Source organism: Anabrus simplex, chromosome 5 (genome assembly GCF_040414725.1).
Source record: "Anabrus simplex isolate iqAnaSimp1 chromosome 5, ASM4041472v1, whole genome shotgun sequence".
Classification (NCBI taxonomy): Eukaryota; Metazoa; Arthropoda; class Insecta; order Orthoptera; family Tettigoniidae; genus Anabrus; species Anabrus simplex.
The window spans coordinates 237,363,547-237,382,939 of record NC_090269.1 but is presented as its reverse complement, the minus strand read 5'-3'; the positions used below and the strand labels follow the sequence as shown (position 1 = coordinate 237,382,939).

At 41.3% G+C, this 19,393-nt stretch overlaps 1 protein-coding gene across 1 annotated transcript in view; it reads right to left on the bottom strand.

The window, feature by feature from the left end:
- Positions 1 to 19,393, bottom strand: part of LOC136874463 (neogenin) — a 453,251-nt gene that overhangs the window by 176,011 nt on the left and 257,847 nt on the right. Inside the window, exon 4 of the mRNA XM_068227813.1 lies at positions 1,494 to 1,658. Within this exon, the coding sequence (XP_068083914.1) occupies positions 1,494 to 1,658 (165 nt within the window). The remainder of the gene's footprint in view (positions 1 to 1,493; positions 1,659 to 19,393) is intronic.

Genomic DNA, 19,393 nt, shown 5'->3' with positions numbered 1-19,393 from the left:
ACAACCACTTGCCTGACTGCATGTAAAGAACATGTCGGCCTGCTTTCGAGAGGAATACCAAGTCATCATACCACAACACTGCACTGCACTGCACTACACTACATTACACACGCCCACTCCAGGTTGAGTCGGCAACTGTAGTGAAGAGGACACCTAATGTTACCGATAAGCGAGCGTGCTGCCATCATCGGGAACAGTGTTGCCCTCTAGCGAAGAAATCAGACACATCTGGAAGTACTGTATGCCCATTAGATCTTTTGTGTTTCTTATACTCTCAGGGATCGTCTCATGCAATTTGTTTCCATTGCTCAAAATCACCCTCAGTCAGTCCATGTGAAAAGTGGTGTGAAGGCGTATTGCTCATAGGATCGGTTGGTGCATAGGCGTACACTTCAGTGAGATTGGCTTGAGGAAAGCAACAGGAAATTAACTCACTTTTCCTACCCCCAGCATGCCTCTTCAGTAATGTGTAGACAGTCTGCGACGGCTAATAAGGGAGCTGATGAGGATCCAATCAACTTTCGGTCTGAGGACATACATACATACATACATACATACATACATACATACATACATACATACATACATACATACATACATACATACATACATACATACATACATATTATCCGCACACTTTATCATGGTGCATTTGTGTACGGGGGTGAGGAGTAAGGAGGGAGCTGTCCCGGTATCGATAGTGCTGCCTGGTACTGCCAACTGAATGAAAATGAAATCTGAATTGAATCGAGAATATGATCGATATGAAATTTCTAAACCGTTATCATCTTAAGCCAACAACTATGTCACATACACATTATATAACATTATAAAACATTTCTCGATGCGAATCTTGTTCCTAGCATGAATTCTATACTTTGGCTTTGTTATGTAAACAACAACAGTACTAGTACGTAAAGTGTACGCCAGATGTCGTACAACGATGCTTAAGCGATTCATAGTTTGTGTTTCAAAGGTTGCCAGTACGAATCTCGAAGATCGAGGTCGACCGATTCAGCACTAGGGTGTAAATGCACCAAGATAAAGTGTGCGGATAATACGGACAGACAGTCAGACAGACAGAATGAAACTGAGAAGTGGAACAGGAGATATCGAATAAACAACCTGTCCCATTTCCACTTTGTCCTGGACATATTTAACATGGAGGCACAGAGATTTATTCGGGGAATACAACGGTGAACGTTTGACTCTCTCTGAGCCACGGAGAGGTCATTAATAGACGCTCTCAAAATAAACTGCCACTGTACCAGCACGTATTAGACAATTCGATGAGTGTCGGTTCCTTTTTCTTATGAAAGGTTTTAAGTTCTCAATGTTCGTTTTTGAAACTTCAAGGTAACGCTAAATATCTGAACGATATATGAAAGATCGTATATAAAAGGAAGGCTAGAACAGAAGAAAGCTACACACAGTACGGCAGTGGATTACAGGACGAACAAACACAAGAAAGAAACATGATCCCAGGTACTTACCGGAGGGTAGCACCACCATGCGAGTTTCATCGATAGCGAGAGGCCGGTCGTCTTTGAGCCACGTGATACGGGCAGGTGGTATCGCCGACACAAGGCAGGTGAAGTGCGCGGTCTGCCCTGGGAATACCCGGAGATCTTGGGGCTGCTTCTCCAGCTGAGGAAGAGCTGAAAGTAAACAAGGTGTGTGTCAAAAGCCATATACGTGTTTTTTTTATTAGTTATTTAAAAATGTATAACAATAAATTATCTTCGAATTATTCCCTAAGACTCAAAGACGCTTGCAGACACTGTGTGCCTGCGCTATGATTTGTGTATCAAATTGGTATGTTATTTTCTGTTTCGACACTGTTTTTTCCCCCTCCTGTTCCTTTCCTTTCCCTTCTGAAGCGTTGTCTAGGTGGCTGGTTGTGTCCAGCGGTTGAGGTCATAATTCTTTTTTGCTTGATCAGAGCATCAATTTAGGGGATCCTTTAGAACCCGAGGCTGCTGTGCTGCGAGCATCGGAGTGTAAGTCGTGAGTGAATGTTGAGTGAAATGTTAATGCTTGTGGCAGCGAATGGGCATGTAACTGGGTAAGTGCAGTGCTTCCTGTGTGTGCATGTGCCGGGCTCCTGGCCAAGGGGCCTAGGAGCCAGATGAAGGCCGTTACGTTTTAATATTTTGTGTGTATATGTTTAGTTTAGTAATGTTTTATTTTACCTGGCAAGATTAAAGCCTTCAGGCCTTCTCTTCCATCTAACCAGGAACTTAAATATACATATATTGCATTGTATTACTTACAATAACTAGATCCAATACAAAGTAAATTAATAATAATACAAGGATGGTGAGATTACATTAAGACGAAATAAATCCGATATAATAAAAGGATAAGTTCTTAAAACTAATATCCTACATGTAAAAAAAGAGGCAGTACATAAAATTTGATTTTAAAAACAAATCGGGTAAGAATTTTAGACTCTCTACCAGGACATCCATAACAATAGAATGGTTGTAAGTAGTAGCATCAAGTTTACACATGATCCTTACTGGTGCATAAAATGTCTCCAAAGTGCTTCCTTGAAAGTGCGAATAGAGCTTAACTCCCTGATACTTTCGGGAAGGAGGTTCCACTCACGGCAGGCAATTACTGTGAATGATTTATCATAGATGGCAGTTCTATGGGTAGGTAAAGCAAGGATGGAATTATTAGCAGATCTGGTGTTAAGACTGTGATAAAAGGATAGGTATTTGAAATATGAAGTAAGGTAAAATGGCTGTGAAATATGAAGGATTTTATGGAGATGACATAGAGTATGCACAGTGCGACGGATTTCTAGTCGGGGCCAAGATAGGTGGTTATATGAAGGAGTTACGTGGTCATAGTACCGTAGGTTACAGACGTATCTCACACATGCATTTTGAACACGTTGTAATCTGCTCAAAAACTTGCCCCGAGCGTCTCTATAAATCGCGTCACAATAGTCGAAATGAGGGAAAACCAGAGCTTCTACCAGTATTTTTTTTTTTTTTTTTTTAGCTTTTCAGGAAATAAGTATTTATACGCGCGCAGCATGTGCAATGCAGAGAATGTTTTCTGAGTGATGTTCGTAATATGCGTCTTCCATGACATGTCATTATCGAAAGTAACGCCTAGGACTTTTACTGATGACATGAATGGTGTGTTAGTATTACACAACCTTATAGATGGAATCTCTGGTCGATTGACCTTCGCGAGTAGTTTCGGGTATCCAAGGATGATGGCTTGCGTTTTTGCTGGGTTTAATCTAAGATCACATCTCAAAGACGAAGAAGAAAACGATGTTAGATCCTGATTGATTTTGTCTATGGCCGAAAATATTAGATTTGGAGATGTATGGAGGTAAATTTGTACATCATCAGCATAAATATGGTATTTGCAGTGCGTTAGGGTTTGGGAGACATCATTAATGTAAATAGAAAAAAGAAGGGGTCCTAACACCTACCCTTGGGGCACACTACCCTCATTTGGTACTTAATTTTGGTAAAATATGTTCTGCTCTGTTGTAAACCATGAATCATATGAGGTCAATTGATGGTTGTTGGTGTGTGTAATTGCTGCAAGGTGCTTTAGCAGTTTCGTTTTTGTAAATACGTTGTTTTCTTTTTGATGAGTTAGAATAAATGACAGATGAATTTAAAGATCGTAAACTCCCTAACCTCTGTTCACCTCGCTTTCCCTCTGGGTATGTTCCTTTTACCTAGGCCAGAATGCTAGTACCTTCTCATAACGCAATTCAACATGGTAAGTCCGACAGCCGTACGGTGTTTGACGAGTAAGGGTAAGTGTCCGTTTAGTCTTTAGGTCAGAGGATGGTGTGATCCTCAAAGACCACCACCAAAGGCTATGCTGTTATAGGGAAACCATAAACTTCGATGGTGGAGCCATAATGAGGCGTCCAAGACATGATGAGTGACGTAGTTTGTCATTGCTTTCCTCATTGAACCAGAAAGTGCTATTGCAGCACAATCATCCCTACGAGTATTGACATTCATAACATCGAGACAAACTAAGTCGTGTTCCGAATGTCATTACTCAGTACCACCCATTCCTCAGCAGTTTCAATACAGTCAAATGGCAATATCGATCCCATCAACTTGGGCTCAGAAAGCCGGTGCTGTAACAGTCGGACAATGAGCCGCTCATCCCGGCTTTTGATATCGTGATCAGAGCTATGGGATCTCCAGGTTTAGAAAGGAATGAAACGAGGGGGAGTGACTTTACATTTTTTAAATTTTACTTGCCTTGTCTCATTGCCTTGGTGAGAGACCAGTGATTATTCTACATGACTATCCCGCCTCTTGTCTCTGCCATAACGACCGAAACATTTAACGAAGCCACCTTACTAAAATTTTGTCAGAACCTGATTTGTGAACTACACAACGACAAGTTATGCGAAGGACTAATGTGTTTCTAAAGCAGGCCATATAAATTAGCAACGAACTAGCTATTATTTTCGGAAATGCTATGCGGATACCCATCTTTGACACACATACTGTCGTAAGAACTGAATATATACCAGACTCATGGTTGTTAATCCAGTCAGTGGAACACCGCAATGGGCGAGGGCTCACAAACAAAGGATAAATGCATTAAATTTATATTTGTAAAATGTTTTAAAAAACGCAACTAAAGTACCCATGCTCCTTTTCCATGTTTGAGATCGAATATTAGTTCAGCCGGTAGGCATTTAACTATGGTTAAATGCGAGAGCCCCATGTCAGTAGCTTACCTGGTTTTCAGGGAAGGATTTTAACACTCCGGCGTCAATCAAATCGATAATAGTCAAAGGGGGTGTACAAAAGTATAAGGAATAGAATACAATGAACTTTTATGAGAGGAAACTCTGATAGTTCCGCCCAGCCTTTCTCATTGTGATCATCTGCTCTCTTTGTTGAGCCCTTACCACAACTACACTGTATTCCATAGAGTTTGAAACATGCTGAAGTGAGAAAGAGAAATCGGGGGGAAAGGATAGAAGTTTGCTATTTGCTTTACGTCGCACCGACACAGATAAGTCTTATGGCGACGATGGGATAGGAAAGGCCTAGGAATGGGAAAGAAGCCGCCGTGGCCTTAATTAAGGTACATCATCATCATCATCATCATCATCATCATCATCATAGGTTGTTCTGCCATTCGGCAGGTCCAGTCATGGCTGTGACCTCCATGTCTCTCGATCCTGTGCTCTTTTCTTCACTTCTGCATAATCTTCCTTTCTTTTTCTAATGTTGTCTAATAACTGATATCATCTCCTTCCTCTTCCTCGTTTTCCTTTTATCATTCCTTCAATTGCTACTCGTAGTAAGGTGTTGTGTCTTAGATTATGCCCTATCCAGTTTTTCTTCCTATTTTAGATTACCGTCAGCCCTAGCATTTGCCTGGTGTGAAAATTGGAAACCACGGAAAACCATCTTCAGGGCTGCCGACAGTGGGATTCAAACCCACTATCACCCGATTACTGGATACTGGCCGCACTTAAGTGACTGCAGCTATCAAGCTCGGTAAAAGGATAGAAGTTAAGACTGTCACTAAAATACGCATCCCCTCAAGTCACCAAATGTACAGATCATTTTCATCTGATTGTAGTAGATACTAGGTACAAGTAAAATGCACAAAGAATAATGTTTTCGATTTTATTAATAATGATCATTTATTTAAACAAATTAATGCTCATACAGAAATTTGTTTAACTACTAAACTGCAGAATATGACGGCGCTGTTAACAAAATATACCCGTATTATTTAAAGAAGCATTCTGGCAGATAGGGCTGGAGGGAGGAGCATTGCACGTGCCACCGCACGGTGTTGCCACGTTCCTGCATGCCGTTCTCCTTCCCCTCGTTTCCAGCTCACTTGTTTGTTCGTTCAGACCGCTTAGCTGTGAGAGGTTTGGCAACTCCAAGCAACTCGACCCGTCCAGCAGGCTTATCTCCGTGGCAACCGCAGTGGACATGCCCACGTTTCCATGGCAACCATTCCCCCTACTCCCTTTTTCCCACCCAGGTAGGCAGTAAACGGACCTCCTTCTAAGAACTGTCAGGATGCATCTTTCAATATTAAGACCACAGAACAATTCCCGTGCAAGTACTTTCTAAAGCAGTCACCACTTCAGAAGTCACGTGGCGTGGTGTGCGCCTTGGCAAATCATGTGACCTTCATCCAATAGTGCGCAGTCTTATCCTGGTAACCGCTCTGTAAGGTGTTAGTTCAAGCGTAGGCAACGGTTCAAGTTTCAGTGATACTTCTCAACTTAATCAGTATTAAGTGAATATTTCATTGCTGGGAGTGTTCTGGTGGTGGTGGTGGTGGTGGTGGTGGTGGTGGTGGTTCTGTTGATCCACAGAGTTGACAGAACAGGGCAAAAGACGTGCAGTATTGCAAAGACAAGCACGGGAGGTACTTCCTGCTCGAGAAGGACGCTGGCGGGCCAGTGGACGATGTTGCCAATGCGCAGGAGCACGTAGCACGTGGCTGTGAAATAGGGAAGGGAACTGCCAAGATGATCGTTAATCAAGCAAAATCTTCGCTTTTGAGCAGTGTAAATTCCGTTTTAAAGTAAGAGTAAGAATACTAGTCGTATTAAAGAAAGTACCTGGAAAGAATGGTATCAACAAAATGCACCCACAGGCATAAATTTTTTGCGATGTACGATCGGGGTGAATTTCCTACTGCAAAAAAAAAAAAAAAACTGGTTGTCGAAATGCGAGATGATGCGGGCTACAATGGAAGTACGACTTCCGTGTACAAGATTTTACAATTAATTGCTTTTTAATTCGAAAGGTGCAATGACGGAAGGAAGTTCTTAATAAAGCGAAGTGGCATTGCAGCTGCGCAGGTGAAATTCCTGCGGAAAATTCAGGAAATTCGTGAGGAAAGGAATGCAACTATATATTAAATTGATGAGACTTATTACTCAGAGAAATACTCGAAAGTGGTGTTGGGTGATGAATGATCGACGAGGGAACAAACAAGGTCTTCTTGGTATGCAGTCAGCAGTAACAGGGTTTGTACCCGAGACGCCGAGAGCAAACTTATCATCAGGTCAGTCTAGCGGAGATCATCGCGGGGGTATGAATGCCAACACATTTAAGGACTGGTTTGAGAACATGTTCACCCTATTCATTAAACCGAGCTTTGTGAAAGTAATGGACAATGCGCGTTATCACTTAAGGGTGCTTTCTTATTGAAGATGCTTAACGAGCTAAATTTATGTAGTTATTTTTTATTTTTTAAAGTTATCCTTAACAATACACCAATTCATAATTTGCCTGAAGTAGGTTGGCAATAGTCGGACATAGAATGGGCACCAAAACTCACTATGAACTGAGATCGAACCACTCAATCTTGCCTCCAAGGAAACTCGTGATGCTTACTGAACATGCACGGTTGCTGCATTACCAAGCTGTGTGCATTTCTTTATTTGTTAAAATTTACAAAAAATATGACCATAATATCAGATTTAAGAATTTCAACAGAATACTGAATGTCAATAGAAGCGCAGCTCCGGTCGGCATGTGCGCAAGGGGTAAGACACACACACACTCTCTCTCTCTCTCTCTCTCTCTGCTCGGCTGAAGGCTTTCCCTAGTTGTGATTAGTCTAGCCATACAACATTTCCTCATGGGTGGCTCAGCCGTAACCGATCAGTTTGTGTGCATGTGTCTTATTGGTGTCTTCATGAAACTGATAAGGAAACTACGGTATATGTGCCAGGTTTCTTCCTTAGAATGGGTCTACTTCGGACAACGCTTGTTCAACCGTTGGGTTTTGATCTTCGTCCAGTATTGTCGCATCTGTTTTTTTTCCCTTTCTTTCCTCTGACCAGAGGTTACCTTTCTTCTTCAGAGGTTTTACCTGAAATCCACGCTTTTTCTCCAGGATCTGCCTCAGAGTATGTCTGTTGTACAAGTCTGTCAGCACCTGTTCTCCTAGACTGTCTCAGTGTGCCCCATGGAACGGACTTTGCTTTCCCAGAAGATAATAATAATAATAATAATAATAATAATAATAATAATAATAATAATAATAATAATAATAATAATAATAATAATGGCGTGTGGCCTCCGGAGAGGCCTGGTGCAGGTCTTTTGATTTGACTCCCGTAGGCGACCTGCGCGTCGTGATGAGGATGAAATGATAATGAAGACGGCACATACACACAGTTCCCGTGCCAGAGGAATTAACCATTTATGGTTAAAATTCCCGACCCTGCCGGGAATCGAACCCGGGACACCTGTGACCAAAGACTAGCACGCTAAACATTTAGCCATGGAGCCGGACTGCCAGAAGGTGAACAGGCAGTTTGTCAGTCTGTTGGGTTACAATATTGCCACATGACCGCAGAAAGCTACCCTCCATTTTCTGGCAGAGCCTCGTTATCCGAGAGTGGAGCACTGAATTATGTGTCCGTATTCCCCATTGCCGTGCCTAACATCTTTCTAAGGATTCTTCTCTCTGACTTCCAATATAGTATATATAAAATAATATGTCTTGACTGACTGACTGAGTGATTCATCACCGCCAAGCCAAACCTACTGGACATAAAGAAATTACATTTTGGAGATACATTTATATTACAATGTAAGTGCTCATTTTATCCCCTCGCTAAGGCGGTGAAAATGGGGGTAAATTTTTAAAATGAGTGTATCTATATCTCGAAAACTTAAAAAAAGTTTACAGATGTAAAACTGGTACTTAGAATCTACTTTAACAATGAAGAAACACGTATATTTTTGTTTTCGGAAAATCCCACCAGGAGGGGTAAGAAAAAGGGTGAAACAGAGGTTGAATGCCTTTTATGAGGATATCTCAAAAACTGACGATATTACAGATATGAAGACGAGTGGGGAATGTCTGTCACCTTTCCAGACCCTTGCTTTGATCTCGAAGGTTTAAGGGATCTCACCTCTGAATTTAACCTTAGGGTGTGTCCCAGTCAAGGTTTGTAGCATGAGTGTATTTTTTCGTTGTTCTTTTTTCTGTCTAGTCCTAGTTCCTAGAGAATTTTACTACAGGTTTGTCTGTGGTTTAGTGGCGTGCATTGTTGGAACTTGAGACGAGTAACCAAGACGGTGCAAAATATGCCTTGTTACGTATGCAACCACCATCACGCATTCGTGGAGCGTGTAATCTAAAATGCCCGAGTTTAGTCCAATTCGTTCGACAGAGCATGTTTGAAGTGAAGCTGGCTGGCTAGGGAGGATGACCTTGCTTGCTTTATTGACGTTGCAAGCAGTGTGGTTCATCCAGGGATAAGTAAGCCCTAGTTTACAAAGGGCGAAGGACGGGATTTTGGAGGTATAAAAGGATGTTCGATTGGTTGTGTTAACCATTACTTTTGAGGTGAAGTTTACCATGAATCGACGGACAGTGTTAAGGATCCAATTCAAGATGGTGAATATAAACTAATCAAGAGAGATGGGCTCAGTTATGATGTTTGGAAGAAGTTCCTGCTTGTGGTCACCGCAGACAGACAGTAGACAGGATATGTTTCCTGCGAAACGTGCCATGCACTGTTAACATATAAATCCGGTACAACTCTTTTTAAAAAGCACGTTTGCAAATGTAGGCCTAATGCTAGCGCTTCTTCACCAAACATTGCCCGGCAGTACAAAGCAAAACGTAACTAGCGCGTGTGTTTATATGAGTCAAAGATTTCCGACCATTCAACATTGTTGGCGGGGAAGACTTTAAAGAATTAATAATAATGTTATTTGCTTTACGTCCCACTAACTAAATTTTTACGGGTTTCGGAAACGTCTAAGTGCCGGAATTTAGTCCCGCAGGAGTTCTTTTACGTGCCAGTAAATCTACCGACACGAGGCTGTCGAATTTGAGCACCTTCAAATACCACCGGACTGAGCCAGGATCGAACCTGCCAAGTTGGGATTAGAAGGCCAGCGCCTTAACCGTCTGGGCCACTCAGCCCGGCACTTTAGAGAATTAGAGCATGAACCGATTACTATCGATGCTAATTTTGGCAAGGTAGATGTTGTTGATGTGGTGCACCATCCTAGAGGGAACACCTCTACCCGCAACTGAGATAGCGAGTGAAGGAGTGAGTATCCAAGGGCAAGGTCGAATGAACATGGCTTGCCTCGCCTTTGAGAAGCAAAATTCAGTCATAGTCATACTCGACAGATATTAACCGAGCACGGAGCGTGTTTTGCGTGACACTACTGTGGATGTTTAGGTTTTTTTTTTACGTTTATTTTTTCAAAGTAATCAAGTAAAGTATACTTTAATGTTGTGAAATGCAGCGTAGGATGAGGTAGCGAATGTTTTCGCAAAAGTCAATAGCACTAAACGCACGTGCTTAGACTGGTTTACAGTGAGTCTCAAACTCTTTCAGGCAACGTAAAGTCACTTAACGCTGAACTTCGTGAATGGCTCTACGTGAGCTATTTAAGTAGATATAATTTGCATTGGCAGTCTCCAAATACTGCCACAGAGATGCCACGATCCAGTAGTCATTGAGCAAAATTTTGATTCAGGAAAGTTTTTGCACATATCATTTTTCAACTGTTTTGTGTTATATCATCCGATTTTGGTGATAACATTTGATTGAATAGGTAAGAAAAATTTTGATCGCCGTTTCAAAAATGTTGATGAAAACATCTCAACTTGTATTCAATGTTTCATGAAAAGTTCCTAATTCCCAGCAAGCGAATTAAGACTTATCACTGCAGCACCAGATTCTTTTTCTAGGTGTAAAGATTTTTTTTTAACAAAGCTCATCAAACGAGCTAAAACTAGAGCATTAAGTTTGGAACGTGTCTGTTCTTGTAAGCCGCATGGTACAAGTGTCCTCGCTCCGACAAATACCTCAACAGTTGTTGTTCTGAGAGCCATTTCATTTTAAAATTGCTCGAACAGGTAGAATACTTTGAGCAAAAGCAGCCAACATTATCTCCCTTGTGTTCAACTACGGCTGAAGGTCCATGTGGAACTTCTGGAACTAACCTAAAATGTTCAGATGATTTAGAAGAATTTAACTTTAGCATATCCCCAAGATGCCTCTTGGAGAGCAGAAGCAAGAAATCAATAACTATAAATCAATAACTATAAATCAATATCGTTGTCTTTGATTATTTTTTCCCCTGGTGGTTTAACGTCGCACTAACACACTGAAGGTTTTCGGCGATGCAAGTATTGGGAAGGTAGCAGCCATGTCCTTTATTTACCTGGTGTGAAAATGGGAAATCACGGGAAACCGTCTTCAGGGCTGCCGACGATGGGACTAGGACCCACCATCTCCCGAATGCAAGGTCACAGCTAAAACGACCCTGACCGCACTGCCAACTCGCTTGGTCCTTTATGAGATAACTCGTTTTCTGCCTAAATACAGTTGGTACCTCTGGATACTTAAATTTATCATGCATTTTAATGACCGATAAAATCTGAACCATTTTTTCATTACGAAATACCAATAAGGAACGCGAAAATCTGTGCCTTTTTTCATTACGGAATACCATTTTGGTGATCAGTTGTTGTGTGAATTACTGATGCTTTGAAATTTCTAAAATGTAACAGTTTTGCAATGTCCTGTGCGCAGGACTATTTAAGTTCCAATAATGTAATTACTGATCCTTTGTCTCAAGCTCCGCAAAAGTTTCGTAAAATATATTCTTTTAATTGAGTTAATTTGGTCTCTCTGTTGATTCTAACGAGAGACAGGCTACCCTATGTAACCGCAATGTTTAAACATAATCTAGAACTTCCTTGATACGCCGTGGTTTCCTATTTTCACACCGAGAGAATGCTGGGGTGTACGTTTCTTAATGCCACGATCACTTCTTTCCTAGCCCTAGCCCTTTCCTATCCCATTGTCCGTACCTGTCTGAAAAAAGAAAACCAATTTCTATGAATTTGGCCATACGTTTTTCCTGATGCCTATCATGTATACATTTTTACGAGTTTTTTCATAACAGATCCATAAACATTGTTCTCCTTGAGAACTTCATCGGGATGGTTCATAGCTGGCAGTAGCGTTGCCAGGATCGGCCGATGGGGGGGGGGGGAGGAGGTTGTAGTTACAAAATGACTGTAGAACACAATGAAAGTGCATGAATGACTTGTCATTAAAACACTGATACAAGTGAATTACAGATCTGTTGGTTCTACAATTATGTCTCCGAATTTTTATTTAGTTTATTGTTTATTGGCAGTTTCTGCATCATTTTGTAAAAATTCCATGGGAGGGGGATTAGAAACCCCCCAGTACACCCCCTCACCCGGCTACGCCCTTGATAGCTGTAGAGCTACCGCCTGACTCGACAGACATACGAGGTGGCTACTTTCCTCCAAACGCTTGATGCTTCTCATCATCTTCCTCAATACACAAATCAAGTGTGTTAGATGTCGAATGCATTTGCTTTCACCCACCAAAGATCAGATTGCCGTTGCGACTAAGTTCACTCTAGTCCTGGCATAGTACGGAGTATAAGGACACATGAGAGCATGTAGCGAGACAGTGCTATGCAACCACCATCACGCATTCGTGGAGCGTGTAATCTAAAATGCCCGAGTTTAGTCCAATTCGTTCGACAGAGCATGTTTGAAGTGAAGCTGGCTGGCTAGGGAGGATGACCTTGCTTGCTTTATTGACGTTGCAAGCAGTGTGGTTCATCCAGGGATAAGTAAGCCCTAGTTTACAAAGGGCGAAGGACGGGATTTTGGAGGTATAAAAGGATGATCGATTGGTTGTATTAACCATTACTTTTGAGGTGAAGTTTACCATGAATCGACGGACAGTGTTAAGGATCCAATTCAAGATGATGAATATAAACTAATCAAGAGAGATGGGCTCAGTTATGATGTTTGGAAGAAGTTCCTGCTTGTGGTCACCGCAGACAGACAGTAGACAGGATATGTTTCCTGCGAAACGTGCCATGCACTGTTAACATATAAATCCGGTACAACTCTTTTTAAAAAGCACGTTTGCAAATGTAGGCCTAATGCTAGCGCTTCTTCACCAAACATTGCCCGGCAGTACAAAGCAAAACGTAACTAGCGCGTGTGTTTATATGTGTCAAAGATTTCCGACCATTCAACATTGTTGGCGGGGAAGACTTTAAAGAATTAATAATAATGTTATTTGCTTTACGTCCCACTAACTAAATTTTTACGGGTTTCGGAAACGTCTAAGTGCCGGAATTTAGTCCCGCAGGAGTTCTTTTACGTGCCAGTAAATCTACCGACTCGAGGCTGTCGTATTTGAGCACCTTCAAATACCACCGGACTGAGCCAGGATCGAACCTGCCAAGTTGGGATTAGAAGGCCAGCGCCTTAACCGTCTGGGCCACTCAGCCCGGCACTTTAGAGAATTAGAGCATGAACCGATTACTATCGATGCTAATTTTGGCAAGGTAGATGTTGTTGATGTGGTGCACCATCCTAGAGAGAACGCCTCTACCCGCAACTGAGATAGCGAGTGAAGGAGTGAGTATCCAAGGGCAAGGTCGAATGAACATGGCTTGCCTCGCCTTTGAGAAGCAAACCTCAGTCATAGTCATACTCGACAGATATTAATCGAGCACGGAGCGTGTTTTGCGTGACACTACTGTGGATGTTTAGGGTTTTTTACGTTTATTTTTTCAAAGTAATCAAGTAAAGTATACTTTAATGTTGTGAAATGCAGCGTAGGATGAGGTAGCGAATGTTTTCGCAAAAGTCAATAGCACTAAACGCACGTGCTTAGACTGGTTTACAGTGAGTCTCAAACTCTTTCAGGCAACGTAAAGTCACTTAACGCTGAACTTCGTGAATGGCTCTACGTGAGCTATTTAAGTAGATATAATTTGCATTGGCAGTCTCCAAATACTGTCACAGAGATGCCACGATCCGGTAGTCATTGAGCAAAATTTTGATTCAGGAAAGTTGTTGAACATATCATTTTTCAACATTCGATCGAATAGGTAAGGAAAATTTTGATCGCCGTTTCAAAAATGTTTATGACAACATCCCAACTTGTATTCAATGTTTCATGAAAAGTTCCTAATTCCCAGCAAGCGAATTAAGACTTATCACTGCAGCACCAGATTCCTCTTCTAGGTGTAAAGATTTTTTTTTAACAAAGCTCATCAAACGAGCTAAAACTAGAGCATTAAGTTTGGAACGTGTCTGTTCTTGTAAGCCGCATGGTACAAGTGTCCTCGCTCCGACAAATACCTCAACAGTTGTTGTTCTGAGAGCCATTTCATTTTAAAATTGCTCGAACAGGTAGAATACTTTGAGCAAAAGCAGCCAACATTATCTCCCTTGTGTTCAACTACGGCTGAAGGTCCATGTGGAACTTCCGGAACTAACCTAAAATGTTCAGATGATTTAGAAGAATTTAACTTTAGCATATCCCCAAGATGCCTCTTGGAGAGCAGAAGCAAGAAATTAATAACTATAAATCAATAACTATAAATCAATATCGTTGTCTTTGATTATTTTTTCCCCTGGTGGTTTAACGTCGCACTAACACACTGAAGGTTTTCGGCGATGCAAGTATTGGGAAGGTAGCAGCCATGTCCTTTATTTACCTGGTGTGAAAATGGGAAATCACGGGAAACCGTCTTCAGGGCTGCCGACGATGGGACTAGGACCCACCATCTCCCGAATGCAAGGTCACAGCTAAAACGACCCTGACCGCACTGCCAACTCGCTTGGTCCTTTATGAGATAACTCGTTTTCTGCCTAAATACAGTTGGTACCTCTGGATACTTAAATTTATCATGCATTTTAATGACCGATAAAATCTGAACCATTTTTTCATTACGAAATACCAATAAGGAACGCGAAAATCTGTGCCTTTTTTCATTACGGAATACCATTTTGGTGATCAGTTGTTGTGTGAATAACTGATGCTTTGAAATTTCTAAAATGTGACAGTTTTGCAATGTCCTGTGCGCAGGACTATTTAAGTTCCAATAACGTAATTACTGATCCTTTGTCTCAAGCTTCGCAAAAGTTTCGTAAAATATATTTTTAATTGAGTTAATTTGATCTCTCTGTTGGTTCTAACGAGAGACAGGCTACCCAATGTAACCGCAATGTTTAAACATAATCTAGAACTTCCTTGATACGCCGTGGTTTCCTATGTTCACATCGAGAGAATGCTGGGGTGTACGTTTCTTAATGCCACGATCACTTCTTTCCTAGTCCTAGCCCTTTCCTATCCCATCATCCGTACCTGTCTGAAAAAAAGAAAACCAATTTCTATGAATTTGGCCATACGCTTTTCCTGGTGCCTATCATGCATACATTTTTACGAGTTTTTTCATAACAGATCCATAAACATTGTTCTCCTTGGGAACTTCATCGGGATGGTTCATAGCTGGCAGTAGCGTAGCCAGGATCGGCCGATTGGGGGGGGGGGCGGGAGGTTGTAGTTACAAAATGACAGTAGAACACAATGAAAGTGCATGAATGACTTGTCATTAGGACACTGATACAAGTGAATTACAGATCTGTTGGTTCTACAATTATGTCTCCGAATTTTTATTTAGTTTATTGTTTATTGGCAGTTTCTGCAAATTTATTGTAAAAATTCCATGGGAGGGGGGTGAGAAACCCCCCAGTACACCCCCCTCCCCCCGGCTACGCCCTTGATAGCTGGTAGAGCTACCGCCTGACTCGACAGACATACGAGGTTGCCACTTTCCTCCAAACGCTTGATGCTTCTCATCATCTTCCTCAATACACAAATCAAGTGTGTTAGAAAGTCGAATGCATTTGCTTTCACCCACCAAAGATCAGATTGCCGTTGCGACTAAGTTCACTCTGGTCCTGGCACAGTAAGGAGTATAAGGACACAAGAGAGCATGTAGCGAGACAGTGCTGTGTCGAACCAACAGAACGAACTCTCTTTCGGTACAGAATCGTGCCACTTCTATGGACTTGACTGAAAAAAAGATGACTGCCATTAAATTCAGGACATTATCGTCGTTGTGCCTGCGAAAACCGCTACTATGTGACGATGTTGTCAGAGAAACACTAACCCACAGCAATAATATATTATTAAAAATGGGAATTCTTCAGTATAACTCGCACAATATTGAGCCATAGATGATAGAACCTCACCGGTCAAAATTCTAAGCTGGAATATTTCACATACCGGTTTTAGCACGTGCAATATTAAGCTTTTCGCACTCAGCCTATATGCATGGATTTGCTCGAAGCAGCTCAAACTAATTTCTGTGATTTTCCAAGCAAATTACAAAAAATCAACACGTAAATAGTTTAACACATATTAAAATAAATCACATTAATATATAAGGAAACTGTGAGATTTTCAGAAATGAATATACCTTGGACGTATTATTATTGGTAAAGCCGAAAAAAATATTAAATTTTGAACATTATGTTTGAAAAATAATGGTTTTCAATGACAGAATGATCAGACATTATCGCGTCTTTCTTCCTTACTCTTAAACCTGAAAGAAAGAACATTTAATTCTGAATAATTTGATATCGCTATGGTGTATGTGCTGGAATTCACTCATGAAGTATGACACAAAGTTATTCACTGTACACGTGACTGTCATCGATGTCACGTTTTTCACTGTCCGATACACGGTAAGCAGCTGTGACTGTGTGAACATCTTCAGGAATAAAATCGTCATTTCCCACATAAGGGGAATCACTTCGACCAAAAAAAGTCACTCTTACTGTCTAAATCTGAAAATTCAAGGATATCGGATTCATTCGGCCTTGAACATGGCCCAGCCATTATGAGAAAAAGACGTAGGCAAGTGAAACAACGGAATAATGAGAAGATGTATAATTATAGTTCGGGAAGTACAGCGAAACTACGACATGAACTCTAAACTGATAGCAAGATCAAATTGTTGTATTGATAAGCCAACCAAAAACAGATCCACGCAATGACATCTTCGAACAACCACAACATAAATATTCACGGTCAACAGATTTCATTTTTCGAAAATAAAAATGTTTCGTCGGACTGGTGGATATATCTGTTGAGTAAAATGCAAATTCAACATTGTAAGTTACTGTCACGATCATCTGTTTCCATTTAACTGCCACACAAATGACCAAAATCCCTGAATAGATTAGAGCCGATGTATCGGCGCCGTGAGCGTTCTCGCGATAACCTTTCGCGCCGATAGATCGTCGCACTGAGTGCAAGAGGGTTAATAGACCAGAATTCCAAGTTTCACTGCAATCGGTCTAGTCCAACTAAGAAGGTTCCCCTCGAACAGTACAAAACTGCTCATTACAGAAATGTCTTTCAGATTATTTCTCGGATGATGTCTGTTGTGCCATGGAACCTAATTGCACAGTTCTTTTAAATAATAGGAATGAAAATTATGACATAACAAAATGTATCTTGGCAGCAAGTACGAGCGCCCCGGGACAGAGAGAGAGAGAGAAATTAGAAAATTAGACAATATCACTTGAGAAAAAGAACCGTTCCTACGCCACGAGTCTGATTCTTCTTGATATATTCCAACAAGGACAGTTTCTTGGAAAATTCTCCAAGGAGCGACCACTCCCATTTCATTGATCTGACTCCACAACAGGATCGATTATGGGGGAAACCAAGCGCTAGCATACATTTTATAAGCTCGGTTTAGGTCTACGTGGAAACCGAGTGTTATAAAGAGAGGTGCCTGCCCTGTGGGACTTCGGCCACCTGTTGATGAGGACTGCCCCAGTTTGAAACAACTTCCCAGAGCAGATGACTTTCTAGAACCAATATATTACTTATACAATGGCACCATGGTTTTTTATCGATCCCAGTTTTAACACTTAGTGGTCGAATAAGTTTGATGGATACATAACTCTACTCGAACCTGTATTTTCTGGAAAGGTGTGGATTTACTGCCATCTATTTTTACGTCTAAAGCGTTTAAACTAATCACAGATTGAAATAAAATAGTTTATATAATTAATAAATTTGTTGGTAAGCTGAACTTAGTCACTTTTAACACATATTATATCTGTCTCAAAGCAAACAGCGATGACTGCATAGTTTCATTGAAAATATGTTGGAAGAAGTGGGTTTCTCTTCGTTATTCTAACATTTAATTTAATAAATTTGTAGGTAAACTGCTTTTATTAATATTTAATCTCTGTCTCAAAGCAAAGAGCTCGATGCTGACCTGGTTTCATTGAAAATATTTTGGGAGAAAAAGTAGGTTTCTCTCTTCGTCCTTCTATCTGTTAAAATTGTACTCGGTACAGCTCCACCTAAAGAAGGTAGTCTTTGACCAGTGTGTTCTCCCTGTACTGACTTGCGGTTGTGAAACCTGGACAATGAGCGAGTTTGTTAAGCAAAAACTCAGAACAACCCAAAGAGCTATGGAACGGTTTATGCTAGGCTTCACGAAGAAAGACAGGAAGAGAGCAGATTACATCAGGTCAGTCATAAAGGTCAGTGACATTTTAGAAAGGGTGTTTACCCTAAAATGGCAGTGGGCAGGCCATGTTGCTCGGAGAACTGATGGTAGGTGGACAAGGCTTGTACTTGAGTGGAGTCCGAAAGATCATCTGAGACCTAAGGGAAGACCACCGGACAGATGGGACAAAGACATCCGGAAGATTACTGGGATCAATTGGCAGAACATCGCTCAAGACCGTCCCAGATGGAGAGACCTCATGAAAACTTTCCTTGCTTCGGACTTAAAGAGGTCACATCGTAAAAAACGATTGAATATGGCTGATAGTGACAGTGGTACTGACAGCTCCATGTAATCTCAAATGTGCGATTACATGAAGTGTGGCTATCCGTTCAGTGGCTCCTGGTCATGACAGCAAAAATCTATTCCAAAGACCATGAACTACTTTCCTATCTGCTACTACATCTCACTGTGGACATTCAACCTCCAAAGAACTCATAAGAAATTATGATTAAGCTCTATATAAGATTAAAGGATGAAACTGAGAAATAATAAAAATATCTATCAGTTAAACTAGGGTATCAAAGTTAGATGCAGCCTCCGTAGCTCAGGGGGCAGCGCACCGGCCTCTTACCGATGGGTTCCGTAGTTCAAATCCCGGTCCCTCCAAATTGGAGGCGGGGCAGGTTTTTCTCCGGGCACTCCGGTTTTCCCTGTCATCTTTCATTCCAGAAACATTCTCCAATATCATTTCATTTCATCTCTCACTCATTTATCATTGCGCCAGTGGCGTGCGACAGGCTTCAGCAGCCGGCACAGTTCTTATCCTCTCTGCTAGATGGGGACTGCATTCATTCCATTCCTGACCCGATCGAATGACTGGAAACAGACTGTGGATTTTAGATATAATGTCACTTGCCCGGTTATGACATAAATAAATGACTAGTTATGATTACAAGAGGTTATGTACCTTATTTACAGCCCGAGATTCCATGGAAACTATGTTCGTCTGGCTATTTAACACAAAT